Raw genomic sequence first — 22,818 nt, 5'->3', positions numbered from 1 at the left:
TACTGGCCGAGCTCCAATGGGCCGGCCATCCGTAACTCTCAGCAAGCAGGGGTTCTGAGGATCAATCAAGCTCCAACAAGTAGCATCAAAACAAGGATTCAGCCACTAGATGGAGAAATTGCCCCAGTCAAGCACAAAGCACCATTCCGGTTCTCTGCTGGAAACACAAGCAGTAAAGATATTTATAAACGCCATGTTGTCCAAACATGTAAGCTGTAACTTTTGTCAATTCATCTGATATGCTTTTGTTTGAATTGCTCCAATCGGGTAGACATCTCATGTTCATCTTCACTGCTTTATGCTGTCATCATCCACGGTTCAGTGCTGTCTACCTAAATCTCTGGAAAATCATTTGTCCTCTTTTGCATTTTTGTGGTAATTAGCATTGAGTAAATACATGCAGATTTCACTTCCCATTCTGCAGCTCACTTGAGAAAGTACCAAGGTTCACAACAGATTAAGATGCCCCTTTGGGACAAGGTCTTTGCACCAGCTTTCACAAAATCTCGCCCAAAAAAAGAGGAGTCTGAATACTAACTAGACCAACCAAATTTGGATATTGCCTTTATTTTGCAGAAAATGTTTCCTGCTGATTGTCTTTGGCTACTTAAAAGAAAAATATAAACAATCATAGGTTTAACAGTACAAGAGATTAACTACCTATGCTCAAAATAAACACATTCTAGTGGGCAGAGCAGGCAGATCTGCGTTTCTACTACAATCTGCTGTCCTCAGCTTTGATAGGCTTCTGTCCTTCACAGCAGCGTCCACTGTGGCAGGCGCCGCCAAGGGTCTGGAAACCAGCCCCACGCAACAAGGAAGAGAATTAAGTGTGCTTTTTCTCTTGCTCAAGTAGGACTGGTGGGGTTTACGGACTCCGATGTGCCAAGTCACCTATGGGCCGTAGGAGAAACAAACAAAAAGTTTCCGGACCCTAGCAAATCATTTTTATTGTGAATCGTGGTAAGTCTGGCCAGCCGCATGGCTTCCAGGCCCAGTTCACCTGCCGGCATCCGCGGCCCCAGACGGTGGGCACGCACTCCTGGGGAACAGGAGAACACGGATCCCTCCCATTTTAAAGGGAGGGTGATAGGGCCTGTTTCCTTCCCTGGACACGTGGGCTGCCACTTTGTACCCGGGGATCAACCGAATCCACACTGGAGGCCCCACACAGAAGTCCTGCGTCTGCTACAACGCAGGCCTTGCTTCACATGGAAGGTGGTGACACGGGAGTCCACGAGGCTATGAGGCGGGCTTGGGCCGACGCATCGTACTGGCTGTCGGGAATGTCTGTGGCCGTGGGGGCCCCTTCGTACAGCGGGGATCCCGAGGAGGAGGAGGCCTGGGCCGGGTGGGTGAGAGGCGCAGCGTGCGAGGGGGAGCCCCGAAAGAACTGCGCCCCCAGCCCGTTGGACATGGCCGCCGTCTGGGCCCCGGGCGTGATGGTGCCATTGCTCACAGACCACAGGCTGGGGTATTGGCTGCAAGGGGAAAACCGAGACACTCAGGCAAGCAGAGGTGGAGCGAGGCTCGGGACCAGCGCACAGGGGACGCGAACACCGAGACCTCCCGCTCCCGCTCACCGCCCGACGGCGTCTTCCCAACAGGCCGTGGGCTCTCAAGCACGCCCTGAGGCGCCACAGAAGCTACTCTCCTATCTGTCAACAAGAAACAAAACTGCGGGCCCTGCGTGCAAAGGCTGGGTGCGGTTCACGGCTCCTGCCGGAGCGCCAGCCGTTCCTGCTGCCAACCGCTCCAGGCTGGTCGTCTGGCGTTCTCATTCAGAACCCCAAGTCCCCGATCCCCCGAATCAGAGGTTTCGGGGGTGTGCCTACGTGTCTGTGCTAATTAGCACGCCCCGCCCCGCTGCTGGGGTTCCGGCCATGGAGACAGCACCTTCCTGGAACATTAAGGTGCAAAAGGCGCTCGCTACAGGCACTGCCCCGCGCTCTGTCCTGCGCAGTAACACGCAGGCCGGCGGGATGCGGTGCGCCCCCAGCAGCCGCGAGCTAGCCGCGGACGCACACCGGGTCCTGCCCTGCACGGGGCCGTGTCGCTCGGTACCCCGGCCTGCGGCCCGGTTCGAGCCCGCTCCGCGATGCATGGAGGAAGCAGCTAGAAACAAGTGCGAAGCCCTTCAGTCTAGCAACGCAGATTTAAACAGCATCCAACTATGCTAAAATTGCTCTGAGAAAATGTCTTTCCCTTACTCCATACTGTGCGGTATTGTTCACCAAGCCCTGTTCTGTATTTCAGATGTATTTGACCTCAGAAACAAACCTGAGTTGAACGAAGTAGTTTACTATCCCCATTTCACAGAGAGAGGAAACAGCTCTGAGATGCCCCATCAGAATGGGACCGCAATGGGACTATGGGGTCCCCAAGGCCGGCTGTTTGTAACCTGCAGGTTAGTCCATTTATGTGCAGGTTTCCCAGCGACCTTCGGGCCCTTGAATTGTTGGCTGCCTTGTGCACTGTTTGCTTTATTTTTTAAGAGAGGACAATTAGATTCTAATTATAAAGGAATTGTTTCCGAGACAAAAGAATTAAAATCTTGGGCATATTTTGGTATTCTATATACAATAAATTGCACTGCTTTCGTAGTCAAGATAACTTGTTTACAGATTCACTCTGCTCTGAGCCAACAACTTGTTAAATCATTTAATATCTCTGAGCCTGTTTCTTCAGAAAATGAAAGTTGACTTTCAGCTTTGACTTAGTTTTTTATAATAATCCTATGAAAAACAGCAATACATTTACCAATCAGCTTGATTTTTAAGCCAATCTCCCTGTACATTATTTTCAAGCTAATAATAAAATATTCATTTTTCTTTACTAGTTACCAGCATATATGTTAAGGACTTTGATCCTGTATCCACAGAAAAGCCAACACATTTTTTTTCCCCTCAATTTAATAGCTCTTGTCAAAAATGGTTCTAGAAACATTTCTTCAAATTTCACCTGCTGACCCCAACAGCTCTGTAAAGACAGGCCGAAGCTGGGGTTATATAACATATTTTTTTCTTGTAGAAACGAGGCTCAGAGAGTTTAAGAGACGTGTCCTCTATAGGAACTAGTAAGTGCCAGAGCCAGGATGGGGGCCCTGGCTTCCCTCTGTTACAGCCCAGCTCCATGCATGCCACCCCGAGGGGGCCACTGGTCCTTCCAGAAGTCAGACTGGAACAGTAACCCAGGGTCATGTAACCTGGGATCCCGGGTTAGTGATGCAACTACCAATAACAGCCAGCCACCCACAGGTGAAGGGGCAGAATAAAAACCAATGGATGGAGATGGCATGATGTCACACTCAGGGTCCCAGGACAGTGCGCATCATGTCCAGACATACGTTACCTAGAGCCGGTGGGCGGGCCGGCGCTGTGGCTCATGGGGAGCATGCTGGTATGGGCAGGTGTCCCAAGGCTGGGCCAACTGTCATGGGATTGGAGCATGGACAAACATGCAGATGGATTGTCAGAATAGGCTGTGGGCGAAGAAGGCGTCGTTAGCTGGCGGGGAGGCGGTCTTCCAGGAGCGACAGAATGCAGTGAAATACTACCAACAACTGGCACCACCCAACACCGAAAACAAAATGAGTCTGGGATATGGAACAGAAGACTACCCAAGCCAGTGGGTTAAGGGTCTGCCTTCGGCTCAGGTCATGATCCCGGGGTCCTGGGATCGAGCCCCACGTCGGGCTCCCTGCTCCGCGGGGAGTCTGCTTCTCCCTCTGCCGCTCCCCCTGCTCCTGCTCTCTCTCTCTCTTTCTCTCTCTCTCAAATGAATAAATAAAACATCTTTAAAAAAAAGAAGACTGTCCGTTGGCCTGTTTAACTGGTCATCAAAGGCAAATATTTATGGCCAAATGTATGTATTAGAAAATAAATTCTAGTAAACCCAAGCTTTTTCTTTATCTTCAGATCAATAGATGCCCTGTAGAAAGGGATCCTACGATCACTTGATTGGGGATTAATTATCCTCAAAAATAAACATAAGTATAACTTTAACCTGCCTTTTCCCAAAATATTATTTCTTAAGAGATGAAAAGACCTTAAAAACCATTACTCCGGGCAACACTAAAATATGATCTTCTAGCCTCAGAGTCTAGCCGCTGCTTCAACAAGACCCCATGACTATTTCTTCATCAATAAGGTCCTTTCATTTCAAATCAGCTTTAATTGCTTAATTGTTTTATGGTGTTCATTAGCTATGTTCCTCCTTTTAGAGCCAGACAAAATTAAGTCTGGGCGTACGTGGTGTTAGAGGAAGTTAGATAAAGGGATCTCAGCGGTCCAGCCCTGTGTTCATAGTCCGTAAGCACGCATCGGGATCACTGGAAGCCTGCTGATTCCGCCCGCCTGGGCCGGTTCCGAGGTGATGCTGCTCCAGGCACCACACGTGGAGAAACATGCTTCGTGGATCAGTGGGAGTCACGGAAAATCGTGCATGGGCCTAGTTAAGCCAGTAATTCTTATACCTGGCTGACCCAACACCATCACTTTAGAGAGGTTCATAAACGATCCAAACCTGGGCCCCTAGAGATGGACCCACAGTTGTAGGGTGAAAAAGTTCCAGCAGTGACTGAGTACATTCGGCACCACAGCCCCTGGTCTGGACCTCTCGGCGGCTGAGCCAGCAGCCACAGCTTGGACCTGAAATAAAGGTCCCTCTTGAGCCCACCAAAGAACTGGCCTGGGTGTGTGTTCCAAAAGAGGTTCTCCTACCCTGATCTCTGGAATCCATCCTACAGAGGCCTTTCCTGCAGTGGTCTTCCATCCACCCCCATACCCCAGGCGGACTTTGACTTAGGACTTACTTGGAGAATTATTCCGATGTGCGTAAGGGTTGGGGTAGGGGGATGGCCGGTGGTTCCTCAGGGCGGGGTACCTTTCACAGCCGTGCGTGGAGGGAAGTGAGAGGGGCCCTCCGAACTGAGGGTGGGGGGTGGCAGGTGGGCACAGGCTGCTGGTTCCAGGGATGAGCCACCCCCCTGCTGTGGGAAAAGAATGCTGAGTAACTGGCATTTGCATTACCTCCATTATTTAAAGGACAGGAGAGCTGAGACCTGGAATCAGTGGGTCTCTTCCTGAGGGGTCCCCGATGAAGTGAGGATGCATAGTGTCTTGCACTGAGTCCCCAGTCCAAGTCTTAAGGCATCTGGGCCTCAGCTCCACATGAGAGGCCACGGGTTGACCAGGGTTTCCAAACCCACGGGGCACCTGAGAAGAGCTGGGGGACCCCAGCCTCAGCCAACGCCCACTGCTTCCTCAACCTGTCTTATTCAAACCTGCCAGAATCTTCCCAGGCCCATCAGCTTCCAAGCCCTACCTCCTGAGCATGAAAAAACATAGAAACACAAAATTCAGAGCCAGATGCGCTGGGGACACACGGGGCAAGTCACGCGCGTGGTGCCCCCCCGCCCCCGTTGGCCTGCTCCTACCACCTCACCACAACAGGGAGCTGTGTCCTGGCTGGACGTGTGTTGTTTTCTGCCCACTTTTCTTCTGCTTTAGGCTCACCTTCTCCCCACTGTGCACATCCATCAGAAAAATCACTCTGATGTTACCCTGCTTGCCTCTCACACTCCAATCTCTTCTCCATTGCCTGCTTTTAAGTCTGTTGTTGTTGCTTTTAATTCAGGAAAGCAACCTCTAAGAGGACAACTACTCTGGCTATAACTTCCAAACGACAAACAATGCTTCAGACAACACTGAAATGAGAGAAAGGTCCGGATCTGCCCACAAAGCCTGCCCCCCATCAAATGCCCGAGGGATGGCAGCCCACGAGCCACTTTAGGAGAGCTGCTTGTTAAATTAGCCCAGAAGACGATTAACGAAGAAACAGAGAACAGAAAACGAGTGTCCGCAGAATGTGCCACGTTGGTCCCCGCGGCCTCTGGAAGTGGCAGCAAGCACTAACTTTTCTCTCCCGATAATGTCAGTTATTTAAATTCCAAGCCCCTTCCCTGCATAGAGAGGAGAGCCACACAAAACTTTGTCTCCTAACAGACACTGCTCCCTAGACCTGTACCACTTTGCTCTGGCTCGTGGAACTCGGAAAGGAAGCCAGACTTAAAGCACTTTCCCCATCCTACAAGCCACTGTCCCCAGCACCAAAACCAGCCGGAGTTGCTGGGCCGCTCCTGGAACTGAAATGGGCTACGGGAAAAACCACATCTGCTCATAAGCATCCTTCCAAAGGTGGTCCTTCGTCCGCCATCATTAATAACGAGAGAAACCATCTCAAAGTGGCTGTAACGAGCTGGCTTCTCCACTTGCCCAACAGAGCAGAGTCTAAACCCACCAAGATCTCAACCATCTGACACAGCCACGGTGGGAGCTGCCTCGGAGCCAAACAACCGAGCCCAGGTAAGTTCTCCCCTGGCTTCTCTGTCAAGAGTCCCAAGTGCCAGATGCGCATCCACAGCCCTCAGGTAGAGCAGAGGTTGAAGACAGTACTAACATAGCTCCAACATCATGGGCCCACGTTGGGCGGTCTGCTCCCCAGCCACACTCAGAAACCCGCTGTCGGCTGCATCCCCAGCTCTGGCTCTCAGCAGCCTAGTCCCGGAAGCAAGGGACGTGGGGACAGAACGCAACAAACCGTACATTGGGAGTACCCAGACTGCTGGCTGTCTCCAGGTTCTTCCATCATATCTTTGTGATCACTTCTGTCAAAAAAGTGTATTGAGTCGTCAAAAAAGGAGAACATTCAGAAAATAGCATTTGCAGCAATATTTCCTCTTTCTGCATATTTCTTTGCCCAAAGGGTATAGTTAGAATTCTCTCACCTTTCCTTCGCATCAAGGAAAGCTTTTGCAAATGGATTGTATTTAATTTTAAGAGCCGTGATCTGAAAAAAAAAAAAAGAAATCACATTGACTGGCACATTGTCCATTAGCCAGAGGATTTAATTCAGTCCCGAGAAATTGGGAAACATCAGTACCCCCTCCTTTAAATATTTAAACATAAGCAGACTTTCTTCCAGGTCTATTTTTCTATTTGGGTCTGAAGTGGCTGAGTAATTGTAATATTTAACAAAGAACAGTACATTTATGGAAGTTTTTAAATGCTGCTTTTCTGAGTGGAATTCACAGTGAGTTTAAACCTACTGCTGACAACATTCTGTGTGCATAAATCACCCAAACATGGCTCAAAACATTACCTGAATCTGCTTAGGAAATAGTGATTTGCTCCTTTTAGTTGGCACTCAACACTGACAACTTAACCAGCTAATCACAAAATGTCTGTACTTTGGGGTCAGACTTAGAGATTTACAGGCACTAACCGGTATTTTGTATCTAGATGACCCTTCACACTGCCCAGGTTTGGAGGGTTGCCCCCCACCCTTTCAGGAAGATCTCCAAAGATTGCCTCTCTCACTCATCTTGTTCTCAAGCAATTCTCATAGAACTTAACCTAAATATTTTGTTCTTTTCACTCAGAGAATTTAGGAGATGGTTCTAGTTTTATAGACACTTTAACAGAGAATTAAAAGAGAAATGCTTAAACAGGCACACATTTTAAAATTTCTCCCCTCTGTCCCAATTTTATGGTCATAGTAGATTATTTGAAAAGGCATAACTTTTCAGTCTAAAGTACACCAACACACGGGATGTCCACATTCTTTGCGACCTCCCAGGGGGCACATGCCCACCCGGCCGCTCACCTCCTCGTTCTGATAAGCGGTCACTGCGATGAACTGGGTCTCTGGGAAGCAGTGGCTGGTGATCATGCGCTGTGCGCCCCCAACTCTCACTATGTGGATCCGAGGCTCGTACTTGTGCAAGGAGTTCAACATGATCTGAGGGAAGCACACAGACAAGACCTTCAGATAACAAGACATCCATTTGCCCTGCTGTTGAGAAGAAAAATACATCCAAGGTGCAGAAAATGCTGTAGCTTACAAGAAAGTGTCTTTACTGTTGAAGTTGTGGGTTTCCCCTCAGATGCTGCTTCCCACAACTGGTTTAAGGAAAGGAATGTGAGGTGCTACACACCATTAAAGGGAATGAATGCCCATCGGGAAATCCTTTGACCGGGTACAATAACGTCCTAATGCTTCCAGGATGGCTAGAGACATCTTTAAAAGCCTGAGCTTGTTTGCGCCTTGCTTGAACATGGGGCCTCCCAGTAAAAAATCCCCCAAGTAAAGACATTCTTAGAAGAAAACAAATTTACAAATCTGTTCAGACCACGCAGCAAACACGATGGCATATATTTAGCTGGAAAGTGACCGCTTACCATCAAGGCTGATATTTTCTCTGCCTCTAGGTAAGGTGAAGACTTGAATGCAAAAGTTCCCCAAAGCCTGAGACCTGCTGAGCCGTCAAAGGTGAAGCTCTGCACCCTCCCCCGCGCTCCCCCCTTGGTGTTACCATCATCAGTTTACTATAAACAACACTGAAGGCTTAATTGAGGAAGGCTGTGGCAGTTTCTCCAGGACAGATGTCACCTCCTGAGCAAGCACAGTCCCTTCCACCACGCCGAAGGTGCAGACCCGGCCTCTTCTGGCGCTGTCCCTGCCCCCCCCCCCACGCCCCGCGGGCTTCATCACACCTACCTGACCCCCTCCATTGAGCTTGTTGGTGAGCTTGACTTTGCTGAAGGAGACGGGCGCCTTCATCCAGTGGGCCCCGAAGTTGGGCGAGTCGGGGTGGATGTAGACGCAGCTGGGCGCCTGAGGCTCAGGCTTGCCCCCCGGGACCCACTCTCCGTTCACGTACTTCCAGCGGTGGTTGTCGGCAGCCACGAAGTCCAGCAAGAAGGAGTACATGGCGTTGGGGTCCAGGCCAGACACGTTCACCTTCAGCACCGGGAACATCCTCCTGCAAAGGAAGGAGTGCAGCCGGAGGACCCCGGATCTGAGCCTTTAGACCTTTAGACCTAAGGCACAAAGCTTGGGACAGAGGCATCTGTCATTGTGGGGCAAAGAGAAGCCTTCCCAGAGCCCCCCACAAGTCCCCAGCGTCCTCCACACTATCCCACCGCCCCCGGAGGCAGGGTCCCAGAGGCCCTGGCCGAGGATTCCCGCGAGCCGGCAAGACGCGGGTCTGCGAGACTTCTCCCAAACTTCCGCGGAGAAAACCCCAGAGAGTGACAATGAGGGGACACGGGGCTCTGTTCCCGAACCGAGCGGAAAGGAGCAAGAAGACCCCCACTGGGAGACAACCTCGGACAGTGGGAAAGTTTCCCCCAGGCCTCCCGAACGCCTGGCGCACGCCGAGCTCCGGGCGCGCCTACCTGCCGTTCTTGGTCACGATCATCTCGTTGGTGAGCTCCTTGAAGCGCAGCCACAGCTCGCTCTCCTCGAGGCCCACGCGCAGCTCGCGCTCCGTGGGGTCGCCCTTCTCGCTGCCCGCCTGCAGCTCGCTCTCCACGGCGCTCAGCAGGTGGTCCACTCGGTACTGCAGGCTCTTCCCCGCGCTCTCGGCGCCGGGGGAGCTCATCCTCCCGCCCGCCCCCTCCCCACCGCCCCCCGAAGCCCCGACTCGCTACGCGAGAGCCACCTTCACCCCCGTCGGCGGCCGCTTTCCCGAGACGGCGCGGGGCTCCCAGCACTGGCCCCGGAGGAGGGCGCGGACCGAGATCTGGGGGGGAGGGGGCGGGGGAGAGGGGTGGGGGGAGAGGTTATTCCACTTGAACTCCCGCGAGGCACGGCTAGAGTAGGTCTGTGCGGAGAGAAACTGCGTCCCCTCCCATAAATAGAGCGGCGGCTGCGGCGGAGGGGGCCGGCGGATTGGGCCGCGCGCCCTTTGAAGTGCGGGGGCAGCTGCCCATTGGCCGCGCGCGGCCATTTCAGACCCGACCGGCGGGCTGGGGCGCCCGGGGGCCCACAAGGGGCTCCCGCGCCTGTTTCCTGTAAATCCCGGGCCGGGTCCAGCGCGCCGCGGCCCAGCCCCGACACCTCCGCCCTCCCCCAAATGTTTGCACCTCCATCAAAGCGGCGGGGCGGGCCGCGGGCGCGGTGGGGGTGGAGGAGCCGGGCGCCCGAGCTCGCCCCGGCCCGCACGTCCCCGAGGGGCTGCCGGGCCGCCGGCGACGCGCCCCACCTCTCCCATGGGTGCCAGCGTGGACCGCACCGCGGGCTCACCTGCGCCGGGCCGGAGGCCCTCGGCGCCCCGCCGGCGCCCGGCGAGCCCAGCCCCGCTGAAGGGCGCGCCCCGTCGGCTTCGCCCGGGTCCCGCTTCTCTCACTCCTTTGAAGGCTCAGCGCTCCACCGAGCGGAGTCGCGCCCCGACACGTCCCTCGCCCCGCGGCACTGCAGGTGTCTCCGCTAACACCTAAGCCCGTGGACCAGCCCTCCCCGGCGCCCCCTGTTCCCGCGCCTTCGCCGGTGTGGAAGGGGGAGCCCCGCGTCGGGAGTCTCTGCCACAGGCTGGGCTCCGCGCCCACAGAGGAAAATACTCAAAAATCAACAAAACGAGCCCTTGTAAGAAGTTTTCCCGCTTCCTGTGTAAAAACAGGACTTTGATGACGAGGTTTGCGCGTGCACTCAGTGTGACCTGGGAGTTTGCGTGGCTTCTGTGGGCTGATCTTTGTTTCTGTGGGAGGTGGGCGTGGGAAGGCGCTGGCCAGGCTGCCCTCCCGAGAGCGGGGTTTGGGGTGCACCTCCCTGCCGGCCCCGGCCAGCCGCCGCGCCCGGGGGTGTGGGGAGCGGGTGGTTTATTACCTTTCGGTGAGAACCTCCGCGAGGAGAGCGAAGGAAAGGTGACAATGAGCAGGAAATAGTTCAATAGGGTCTCTTTAAACAGTAACATTCCTCCCAAAACGGGAGCCCAGGAAGAGAGAAGGAAGTAGAAGCTCCGAGCGCTGGCTGTGCGCCTCGGAGCCCCTTGCCCACCAATGTAGCCCAAGCGTGGGGTTCCAGGCTGTTTCCAGGTCTTCTTCGCGCGCACCGCACCCCCCTCCCCCCCGCCCTGTGGGAACAGCCAGTGCATCGGGCGGGGCGCCCCGTCCAGGACAGCCCCGCGCCCTAGCTAGGGGGCTCTCCCGGAAGGACTTGGATTGTGCGCCCCGGCTACCCCGTTCCTGCCCGCGCCTGGCCGGGCTCGCTCGGGAGTCTGGAAGCGCGGGGCAAGCCGCTGGAGGGATCCCGGCCGGAGGCGGAGGAGCGCCGGGCCTCCGCCTTCCCGGAGCCAGCCCAGCGATAAAGGGGGACGCCTGCTGCCCCGCGGGTGGAGTGAGAATGCTTCCAGGGCTGATTTTCCGCCCCTCTCCAAATGGGTACTGAAGAGTCGGGAAGGCCGGCGCGCCTCCATACTGTCGGCATTTCTCAGTTTCTTTTGTTGTCTCAGATGCTTGGGATACCCAAGGGGATGACCCGAGGGGGGAGTTTTTCTTCTGGAAAGAGGCACCAAAAGGACCTCATTTGCCCCTGACACCCGGACCCTCCTGAGTCGCCCTCCATCCGGCTCTTCGGGGGCCATGGGATTTGGAGGGCTTGTGAGTGCGTCTTTCCTAAGAGAATAAAAGGGTCTCAGAGGTCATTTCTGGGCCTAAGACCGCCTGAGCTTCCTCCGCCCTTGGAATAAAGAGGGAAAGCTGGGTGTGAGGTGGAGGGGAAGGGTGGGTCCCCAGTGGCGATTGAGGGCTCTAAAACCAGGGTCCAAAGCTACGAGTCCAACACCCCCTGCCCTAAGACTCCAGCTGTCTCGCGCTGACCGTTTTGGGGTCGTTTTCCCAAAATCCAAAAGAGCTCGCCAGCGCCGGAGGACTTTCAGATCCTTCCAGAACCGTGGCTCTGATTTCAGTTGGCTCCCCTAACAGCGTGGGCACGACCAAATAAGAACAAAACTCCATTGGAAAAGAATGTTAAATTTCAAACGTTTGCAATGACATTTTTCCCCTCCACGAAGAAAAGTCCCAAGTGTTCGAGAACACCCCCCAGAAATTTAGCCCCACTTGCTGGCCGAGCTAGAGGCTGGGAGTCACTGACTGTGTGTCCCTCTGGGGCTCTGCAGGCCTTCACTACCTGTTCTTCCCACCTTTCTGTGCCTCATTTTCTGGATCTTTGTTCCCTGGTTCTCAGGGCAAGCGCCTGCACTCTCCAGCCTTTTCAATGAAGGCTGCGGTGCATGACAGTTTACAGCCAAAAACTTCCTCAGGCCCAGCTGTAAAGAATTCCCGGCTGGTAACAATGTGCCTCCTTGGGAGGGAGGCAGCGCTCCCAGCTCTTTCTCCCGCAAGGTCTGTCCCTGCCTGGGAAGCCAGCCATTCGAGTGAAATACCCAAAAGGGCCAATGGCTGGACCTCAGGATGCAGATGGTCACCCCCAAAATAACCTGGCAAACCCTTTACCAGAAATCTGCCCCGCCACACACACACGCACACACGCCCCTCAATTCCCAGAGAGGCAGTTTTCCCCAGGCCCAACCCTTCCCAAGCAACAAAACCATCTGTCTTTTAGGAGCAGACACCCATGATGCCCTAACAGGCTCAAGGCCAGGGTGTCAGGGGACAGCACTGGGGGACCCTTCTTTGCTGGGAGAAACACTACATTTATTTTCTGATTCTATACTTTGCACTCCGTGTAGAATATACTGTGTGTCATGCAGACACGTAGTGTGTGTGTGACCATAAAAACCTCAAGCCTGAATCACGGGTCACATGTTAGTGGGTTTTCCTCGCCTTTGTTCATTTTGTCCTTCTACCGAGCTCAGTCTCCCAACCCGGGAAGCAGAGCTGCCAAAGGCGTTGGCAAGTCCTAACACTAAGACCATGAAGGAAGGGCGCTTCCTAGCAAGTCATTTCTGTCACCAGTTGGTTGGTTTGTCTCCCATTGAATGAAACCCAGTTCATTTTAGTATCGGTTTTAAGGCTGCGTCACGTAATTCTTTGGACTCTTCACCCTTAAAATGTTTTCAAGGGCGTTGGGTTGCTTGGGGTGCCTCTGGTTTGCGGAAAACACACAGTCCTGTCTTCCCTGAGCTCCGGGGCCCTGCACCAGGCGGAGCCCGGCGTCAGGCCGTCAAGCAGGCGCCACACAGCCTCCTCAGCGGTGGGCACCCTCTCAGCAGCAGGTACCCCCTCAGCCGCGGGCACCCCCTCTGCGGCAGGCACCCCCTCAGCAGCAGGGACCCCCTCAGTGGCGGGCACCCCCTCAGCCGCGGCCCGGCTGACTGTCAGCTGCAGAGAGCCCGGAAGCCGGGTCCCCCCTCACTAGACGCTCTGTGTGGCACGGGACGCCGCATGGTTTCCTGACAGTTGACACATTAAAAGCAAAACAGACACGCGGGGCGAGAGGCTCACGCCTGGGCCGTCCCGGGCCTTCCGACCCCGAACGGCGGCTGCCGGCCCTTCGGACTCCAGGCAGCAGAGGCGAGCTCGGGGCGCGGCCGGCCTGCCCCCCTGCTGGGGTGGGGAGCTGCAGCGTGTCCCGTGTGGACACCTCGTTTCGTCCACCCCTGGGGCGTGGGCTTCTTCACGGTGTGTAAGTGGGGTCCCGTTTCCTGACCTCCCTTGAATGCAGGCGCAGCCCTTCCACGGTCCGGCCGGCCGTGGCCCGGATTGCCGTGGCTGTCGCCGTCATCTGGTCTTCCTCGGGGCTCCCTGCGGTCCCCCAGCCCCATGCCTGCTCCGTTTGCCTGCGTGCTCCCGCGGCTGTGGCCCCGGGCCTCTCTGCACACAGTAAGTGGCTTGCGACGTGTCCACCGGCCTCCGTGGCCCTTTGATTCTACTGCGTGGGACAGAGAGCTCACTTCTGCACGGCCCTCCCTCCCCCAGGTCGCCGGTCCTGGCCGCACTGGCTTCTGTGGGCCTCCCGCTCCTTGAGGCTCTGCTCCTGCTCCCCAGAGGCCACAGCTTTCGGGGCCTCACTGAGAAGGTCCAGCAGTCTTCCGGATTTATCGTCTGCTTCCAGTAGTTCCCTCTGCCCCGAGGCCGCTTCTCCTCGGATCCCTACAGATAATCCCATCACCCTTCGCCCTCGACTCTTGGCCTCAAGTGATTCCCTTACCCTGCCCACTCGCCCCGCACAGGGCGGCCCGCGGCTGGCTCTCCGTGGCCGGCTCTCCGTGGCCCTGCTGCGGTGGACGCTGTCACGCCCTAAACACAGGCGAGACGCAGGCTCCGACCACTCACCGCAACGCCAGGTCTCAGCCTGTGGTGGGGACTCGACGGGTCCCCGCTGAGGGACGGGCTTGGCAAAACTGAAATGCAGCCTGGAGGGTGTGTCCAGGAGGAGCAGCGGCCACTGTCCCCAGATCCACCTGGACACACGCTCGGGAGCATCGTCACGACGCAGGCCGCACCGTCAGCCAACACTCACTAAAATGCACGAGCCTGGTCTTTCTTCAGTCGCACACGCGTGGATTCAGTCAGTTGTCTCAAAGACGTTACAGGGGGAGTCCCTGTGGACACTGTGTATAAAATGAGGCCCAAAGAACGAACAGAAATGAACTCTTCCAGAGGAAGCAGTGAGTGTGAAGGGGATAGGAGCCTCTCTCCAGGCTTAAAACTACGCCGCAAATCCTGACGGGAGACTCCACTTAGTATCGAGGTGATGATTATATGCATAGCACCGTGGGGCCATCTCGCTCCTTTCTTTGTATCTTCTCTATACCCACACCTACATTTTGGAAAACCCCATTTTGGTACCAAATGACGTATGAGGTCTCAAATCTATTCCCTGGGAAGGACCCACGCCTGGCCAGCCCTGATTTCCACCATCGCTCGTCAGCAGGAAGGGCGGACCTTAGGGCCGAATCCTGCGGGGTTGTGATCGTTGCTCCGACGAGGGCTGGTGCAGCGGCCGGGGCTCAGAGCTCACAGACCTGACGTCTGTCTGAGGGAGCAGAGGCAGCCTGGGGGGTGCGGGCCGGGGACAGGGCCGTTCTGGGCCCGGGAGCAGAGGGCAGACGGTGCTTTCTGTGGAAGAAGCCAGCGAGAAGCAGCAAGGCTGCACGTGGGATTTGAGGACATGCGGAGACACGGAGACCCAAGGAAGGCAGAGAGCATCGGGATAGAGATCCCGATCGAGAGATTCTGGAGCCAAGATGAGAACAGCAGCTAGGAGAGAGTGGCCTTTTCGTGACAGCAGAGATTCAAAGACACAGTCCCCGATCTAGGAAGGCCAAGCCGGCAGGACATTCTGTGTTGAGACAGACGTGCTAAGTGTGAGATATGGGAAGTGAAAGGGGGCAGTGGGCCGGGAGGTAGGGGGGTGAGGCCCTGAGCAGACTGCTTGAAGGGGGTGGGCTTTCAGCATCTTCAAGGATAGTTGGGAAGATCCTGAGAAGGTCTGCAGGGTAGTCTGGAAAGGAGTGGGGCGCTTTCAGGGGAGTCCTATAGAAATTCCCATAAATACACAGATGAAGACAAAAAATGAACAACAAAGACTAAGACAGCGATCAAATTACAAGAATGGTTTGGGGGTGGCTAATCTGGAGGCAGGAGAGAGAAGACAAAGGCAGAGCCAGGCAGGCTGCAGCTGGGGCCGCGTGGGGCCCACTGGGGAGGACAGAGGATGGAAGTGCCCCAGGGGAGCCGGCCTGGCTCCCCCGTGTCTGGTTGGAAGGATGGGGAGGGAGGAGCTAAGATAGGAGCTCCCTACATATCAGGTACCAGACTGATGGTAAAAACGGGGCCACAGGAGGGCTTAGCAGGGCTGTGAGGAGAGATCCTCGAGCAGTGGTCCATTTGGAAATGAGAATTGGCACGTTCTGCATACAACCGAACTCACACAGCCGACGGGCTACTGCCAGCCCAAGCCCCGGCTCAACCGCGGGAGCTGAGGCCTCTTGCACGCAAGGAATGGTCCACAGCACCCTCCGGACAGCAGCAGCCCTGCCGGGGCCCGAGGGCCTGGCTCATATGCTCAGGCAGCTAAGGCCCGCAGACAGACAAACAACGGAGCGGCAGCTGGATTTCTGACTTCTTTTCTTCTAAACCCACCTAGTTTCCACTAGACCAGCTTCTGCACATGCGAGTGGGAACAAAGGCACCTTCCACCCCTCGCCCACCACATGCACTCAGCCAGGCCTAGAGGGGACCTGGTGTGTGTGTGTTTGGGGAAGGGAACAGGTTGGCTTAAATACTTTTGAAATCTGAAACAAACTTTAATCATATGAAGGATGACAATAAGCTAGGAGGAAGGAAAATCTCATCCCTTAAACAATTCGCCATCCAGTGAGAAAGGTTGGAAACTAGAGGGAAGAGCAAAAGCCGACTAGAGCTTATGGCTGAATACTTTCTCCTCATCACCTTTCCGCAGAACCCTGTGGAAGTCTGTGCTATTCTCCTCCCCCTCTGAAACTTTCCATAGTAAAGTAAATGTAGACCCGAGAGGTAGAGAAGTTCCCCAGGGTCACACAGCAAGAAAGCCAAGTGATGCGAGTGGACTACAGTGATTCCAAAACAGGAGTAGGAAAACTCAAGTCATGTTCCTTGGTCTTTTACTAACTCAGTCTGTGCTTGTCCACTTGCTGCCCAGCTTCCCGCCATCATCATTAACCCCAGAGGAAGGTTTTTGCAAATGGCATGCTACTATGAGACCTCCTTCACTGGGGCATGGGAGGGGTTCGGGAGGTTGAAGGTCATGAAGGAGGCTCGTATAGAGCTCTCTGCCAAGGTTTGAGTTCAGGCTATACGCTGTCATGGATTTCTCGCGTCCCGGGCAAAACGAAATTGTGTTAAAACTTAAAAACCCAATTAAAACTTAAATATGTGGGAATCTTGTTATTTTTTTACAACAGGCAATAATGTGAGTCATCAGTTGGCTAGTTGGCCAGAGAATGGGATTAAAGATCAGGTAAATCGTGGCCTTCAAATGAGAAGATCATTGGACACCTGTAGCCTGTAGCCCAAGTTTCTGTCACCATTTATAACACAGATACGCTGGTTCCAAGGAAAGATCTGGGAAGGCTAACAAGATGCCGTTCTGAATCAGTGCCATTTTCAGTTGCACACTGAGGAGGCAAAGGTCCTCCTAAAATCGATGGGCTCGGTGCCTAATACAGGGCCACAACTTGTTTCTTGAGTCTTTGGAAAACAAGCACCCCAATTAACAGACTAGCAGACTAGCAGAAGATTGAGATCTACAGGACTGCAACATGCGGAGCAGTATCATTATGAAAAGTGTGCTCGCGGGAACACCTTCCATTATAAAAAATGTAACAAGCGTATCGAACCACTGATCAACTATTTGCCATAATCCTTGGCTTAAACTACTAGACCCAATCTAGCAAATTCTTTACGTGCATTTGGCTTCCCTATCCATTTGGCCATACACGAGCATCTTGCCCCTATAGTCTGTTCTCAACACAGTAGTCAAAATAAACTCCTCTTCCATGTCCCTCCCTAGCCCCAGATACTTGTGGACAGCAGGGCTCTGGTGCTGGCACGCTGGGACATGACTCTGATACAGAGGTAGCCTTCAAGTTCACGGGAGGATGTTGCAGGAATCACAGAACAGAAGGATTCACAGACCAAATGAAGAGGCTCAAATCACAGGGTTCAACGAAATCAACTAGAGACACACCGTGAGAAACAAAGGAACGGAAATGGGGCAGGTCAACTCACTTGGGTGGAAGACCCCCACTACGTGGACTCAGGTATCTGGTGGCTCCATCACATTCCCGATGACAGTGTGGTGATGAGGACCAGCGCTGAGGCTGAGCAAACCAGCTCAGTAGATGCCTAGAGAGTAAATCCTATGGCGAACCTTCATGGATTCATGACCCAGCATCAACAGGACACACTTGCGGGCAGTCTTGTTTCGTCTGACCCGTCACCCCATCTCCTCCACCTCCAGCTCACTCTGAGGGGAATCCCAGATGTCAGAGCCTCATCCATAAAAGAAATATTGCAGTATGTATCCCTTAAAGATAGGATTCCTTTTGGGTGAAGCTAACCATATTAATACCATTATCAAACCTAAAAAAGAATTCCTTAATATCATCAAAAATCTAGTCAGTGTTTAGGGCGCCTGGGTGGTGCAGTCAGTTAAGCGTCTGACTTTTGGTTTCAGCTCAGGTCATGATCTCAGGGTCCTGGGATAGAGCCCAGTGTTGGGCTCTGTGCTCAGCATGGAGTCTGCTTGAGATTCACTCTCTCCTCCTCTCCCCCAGCCCCTCCTGCTTGTTCTCTCTCTCTCTTTCTAAAATAAATAAATAAATCTTTAAAAAAAAATCTAGTCAGTGTTCAAATTTCCCTGTTGGTCTCATGAGTTCATGAGGAAATTCTTATACGTATCTTTTGATGCTCTGGTGCAAGAATTTCCATAGCTGGGTTATAAGCCTAGAAAGGGTATTTCTGGGTAATGTCTTCCTTCAGTATTTCCAAAAGATCTGAATTGTTTTCCAAAGAGGTTACACCAATTGTATATGCCACCTGCAGTGAGTGAGTTTCCACTCGCTTTGCAGCTTGCCCAACAATGGATATCATCAGATTTTATCATTTTTCCTATCTGTTAGGTTTAAAAAGAATGTTATGGTTTCAAATTGCATTTTCCTGATTACTAAGGATTTTGAGTATCCTGTTGAATCTTCTTTTTTAAATTCAATTACAGGAGTTCTTTTTAAATGTCAGTACCAATCATTTGTCGATGTTATGAACAGCAAACATTCTCCCACTCTGTGACTAGACTATTCCCGTCCTTGATGATGTCTTTTTGTGAAAAGAAAATCTCCATTTCAACATGGTCAAATTTATCACCCTGTTCTTTCCATTTTACCGTCTTTGTGCCTTTGTTTAAGAGAGCCACTCCTGTCCCCAAGATAGCCTCCTATATTCTTAAAGTTTCATAGTCCTGTCGTTTTACGTTTAGGACTTTAATCCACATAGAATTGACTTCTGTGCATGAGATGAGGCAGAGATGCAGTCTCAATGGGGAAAACCAATCGTCCAAGCACCGTTTGCTAAATCATCCACTGTCTCACCAAAGATCAGCAACAAATCTGCTATGCAGCTTCCACTATGCATCTGATTTTGGAGTCTGATTTTTTATGCTAGGCTCTCCCTTTTCTAATTCACGGATGCTTTTATCCACCCTTGAACCAAAAAAGTGCCATTTAAATTGCTATAGTAAATCAGGGCCTGAGATCTTGTAGAACAAGCCCCACCTTACCACCTTCTGTTCCCAGTGTGTCCTACCTGTTCCAGCCAGTAGCTCCTCTATGATAACTGCAGAATTAGTTTGTCAAATTCCATGAAAAATTACTGAAATTGCATTACATCTAAAAATCAGATTGAGGAGAACTCACACCATTTAAATATGTGGTATTTCTATTCAAGAGCACAGGTCTTTTTTAAGGTCTCTCGATGTTTTATGATTTTTTTTCATAAAGGGCTTACACATTTTTTTACAAATTAACTCATAGATAATTTTGATTGTTACCATAAATGTTATCTTTAAAAAACTATTTTATAAAATTTTTATAATTTTTATGTAGACACTTATCCCATTATAAAATTTCATATAAATCTCATACAGAATCTCATTATAAAGCAAACACTTAGTAACCACCACCCAGGGCAAGAAATAGCCCATTTCCAGCATCCAAGTTCCCTTCCCCATCAAGAGCCCCTCTATCCCTTTTAAAGTTAACCATTTTCCAGAAACGTATGATACCTTCTTGCCTTGCTATGTTCTTTGGGATTTTTCTATTACAAAAAATAGTTTTATATCTTTTGTAAATGTTGTAGCTTCTTTTTTTTTTTCTTGCTTATAATACTGGCCAAACTTCCAGAAGAGTCTTGAATAGAAATGAAAAGAACAGGCATCCTTCAATTGCTCCCAACTTCAGAAAGGTTTCAATATTTCACCATAAAGTACATTTTTTTACAAATACATTTTTAGGTACACTAACAAATTGAGTAATTTCCTTTTTACTCATCAATTGCAATAATTTTTTATTAGAGCAGAAGTTATTGAAATGAACTCTATATTACTGGGGTTAATTTGTTAAGATTTTGCTTAGGACTTTTACAGCTACATTCTTGAATGAGAACAGCCTTCTAGGTTATGCTGGGTTCACAAAAAGAGTTGAGAGATGTGCCTTCCTTTCTTATTTTCTGGAGAGCTCACATATGAATGGTGGCATTATTCCTTACTTAAATATTTGGAGAATTCACCAGGGAAATCATAGAGGCCTAGAGTTTTCTCATTTTCTTTGTTAGAAGGTTTTGGAAATTATGTATTCAATAACTAGGACTATTTAAATTTTCTATTTCTTCTCACTAAAATAATTTACAAGAATTTATTCAATGTTACTATTGAGATGTCATCTGTTTTTCTAATTGTTATTCCTTTGTAATGATCCGTATTTTCTTCCTGGCGTCTTTAAAGAACTTCATTTTACATTCGCTGTTCTTTTTATGTATTGCTCTTATGATTCCTTGGGATCCCTAAATCTAAGGATTGGTTTCTTTCATCTATTCTGGAATTTTAAAATTTCTTCATTAATATATGCTTCTTCCCCATTCTCTCAATTATTCCTGCTGGAGCTATAATTAAACATATGTTGGATTTTCTTACTAGAGCTTCTGTTTCCTTTGACCTCTCTGTTATATATTCCATTGCTTTGTTTCTCTGTGCTGTATTTTGGATAATCCGTCTTGATCTATACAGTTCACTATCTTCGGGCATGTCGAACCTATTCTTTAACCCCTTCATTATTTTTATATTTATTAATTTTCCACTCTAAAGGCTCTATTTCATTCTTTTTCAAACACTTTTGATTTATTTTAAGAGTCTCCTAATGCTTACTCATAATTTAAAAATTCTTTCTAAAATTTAAACATATAAATCATACTTAGGTATTTTCTTCATCTCTTCATTTCTATTATCTTGACCCTCTGTGAGTCATATTCTGCTGACTCTTTTTTCTATTTGTTCTCATTCATGGTTCTGGGTTTCTGTATGAACAATGTCACATTTATAATGAATATATGATTTAGTTGATGATGCTGTTGTTGCCTATCATAACTTTGAATTAAAGAAACAGAAATCTGCCATTTAATTGTTTCTTTGAGAATTTCAACATTTCTTCATCCTTTCCATCATGGCAAGATGCTAGTCTCATTCCTGGTCCACATAGTTGGTCCAATATCGTCTTGCTGTCCTGGCCTCCTGGAATGAAGGAAAGGGAAAACTATATATAAACTCCAAAAGCCAAGTGTACCTACTGCCTCTTAGAACCCTAATTCTTGGCCATTTTTCCTATTCACCAAGGAGTTAAGAAACAATTTACCACCACCACCACCCCACTCCTGCTATCATCCTGGGACTCTCCTCTCTTCAAGCTGCTGACCCATCTAATTCTCAGCACCAAAATCCCTGTGACTTTTGCCCCTACTCCACCCAGGGCAGGTGTTCACTCTCTTGCCTCTGGGCATTGCCCATAGCTGCTCAGACTCAGAAATCCTGCTCAGCTTCCTGCTTTGACCACAACCTCCCATCCTCCAACATCTCCTTTTTTCCTTCCCACTCTTAACTTTCCTTTGCTTTCCTGGGGCTCTATGTCATCTAACCCCCTGGGCAGAGAAAAGACAGGAGCCAACCACAACGTGGTGAGTTTGAATCGCTTGTTCGAGTTAGAGGTACTGTGGTCATCCTGAGAGGAGCAGGCTCACCCCTTTTGTGTTCTGGAAGCTTAATCCTAAAGGAAAAGAGAAAGAGACAGAGAGACTTGAAGACTATATTTAAATTATTTTTGTCTCCACGCAAATCTAAAAATGGTATTAATGCCAATGCACATTATTTTCTGCAAATATAAGATTTTTTCCACTTCATTGAACTTCATAACATCAAACATTTTTGGATCAAAGACCCCCTTTAAAACCTTAATTTAAAAAAAAAACACTCTATGACTCCTTTCTCCAAGAAAAATCATAGGTACATAATCATATACAATATATTTTAAGCATTTTAACCACCACCCCCAAGTTTATAAATCTTACGTTAAACACTACAATCTACTAACACTTGCCAATAGATTTCCCCATTCAGTGGCTCTCTGAAGACTGTTTCACTTGTAAATTTTTTATTGTGTGTATGTTCACACTTGTCAATATCTATGCCTCTTTTTTTGATCATATGAATCCATAAGGCTATTATATCTCAGATTGGAAATTACGATCACTGGGGAAATCATGGAAATATTCTTCAAAATTTTGGAAATAAAGCATATAAATTTTGTATTAGCATTTTATACTCAACAATTCTGCTTCGGAAAATGTTTTGAGAGCCACAGATATTGGCTAAATAAAACTGTATCTGCTTCTAACAAAACACACTAATATTCACCAAAACCAATTACCAGAGAAAGAAAACAAATCACTATTAACAAGAGTGTGGGTGCATGCATGTGCTCGTGTGTGTGTGCAGGAAAAAAAATCTCTGTTGCAACTTGCATGAAAATCCAAACGACATAATGACTCAAGAGCGTACACCTGCTGTATGTGTTGGCCTGAAGTTAACATCCGTAAAGCATCTATAATTTAGTAAAATTTGAGGACAACCCAGGAAACAGAGATCAGAGGACAACGGGTGTGAGATGATCCTGTCCTGTCTTCAGTTATGGGTTTATATCTGGGTGCCCAGAAGAACGCCATCTGTGACAGAGTCAACTGGAATTAAGAGGAACACCCAACTCCTTACCAGCCATCGGCCAGCAATGAGTGTGTGCCAGATTTCTCAGGCTTTCTAAAAACCACCTGCCTCTGGGCTAAGCTTCATCTTTATGGTGAAAGAGTATGATGGTTACACTTTAAAGTGCAAGGTGCATTATTTATTAAAATAGTAACTTTGTAAGGACTCTGAAAAAAAAAAGTGGATATTGACAAGATTGCAAGGTAGTGAGAGACTGCCTCCAGGTGCCTG

The 22,818-nt window shown here is 50.4% G+C and overlaps 1 protein-coding gene across 3 annotated transcripts; it reads right to left on the bottom strand.

Moving 5' to 3' along the window:
• Positions 1-1,207: 1,207 nt before the first annotated feature.
• TBXT (T-box transcription factor T) lies at positions 1,208-9,445 on the bottom strand. Of its 3 annotated transcripts, none has more exons than XM_044917498.1 (8): positions 9,240-9,445; positions 8,560-8,824; positions 7,666-7,800; positions 6,788-6,849; positions 6,606-6,667; positions 4,814-4,990; positions 3,352-3,481; positions 1,208-1,481 (listed from the first exon to the last, which is right to left on the bottom strand). In XM_044917498.1, exons 1-8 carry the CDS (start codon positions 9,443-9,445, stop codon positions 1,208-1,210), a joined length of 1,311 nt encoding a protein of 436 aa, XP_044773433.1. The 3 variants fall into 3 exon arrangements, with proteins under 3 accessions (XP_044773433.1, XP_021549222.1, XP_021549223.1); XM_021693547.1 differs by having other exon boundaries at positions 4,814-4,987; XM_021693548.1 differs by lacking the exon at positions 4,814-4,990.
• Between the last annotated feature and the right edge of the window lie 13,373 nt (positions 9,446-22,818).

The sequence above is a fragment of the Neomonachus schauinslandi genome, chromosome 8, assembly GCF_002201575.2.
Source record: "Neomonachus schauinslandi chromosome 8, ASM220157v2, whole genome shotgun sequence".
Taxonomy (NCBI): Eukaryota; Metazoa; Chordata; class Mammalia; order Carnivora; family Phocidae; genus Neomonachus; species Neomonachus schauinslandi.
Note: the sequence above shows the minus strand (reverse complement) of the source record. Positions and strands in the feature narration are given on the sequence as shown.

What these genes read in the sequence shown, in the direction of transcription:
- TBXT (XM_044917498.1), bottom strand. Translation starts at nt 9,445, where the DNA reads ATGAGCTCCCCCGGCGCCGAGAGCGCGGGGAAGAGCCTGCAGTACCGA. An exon ending in ATCGTGACCAAGAACGGCAG is followed by an intron (nt 8,825 to 9,239) that starts GTAGGCGCGCCC and finishes CTTCCTTTGCAG; the next exon opens with GAGGATGTTCCCGGTGCTGA. An exon ending in ACATCGGAATAATTCTCCAA is followed by an intron (nt 3,482 to 4,813) that starts GTAAGTCCTAAG and finishes CTTCGCCCACAG; the next exon opens with CCTATTCTGACAATCCATCT.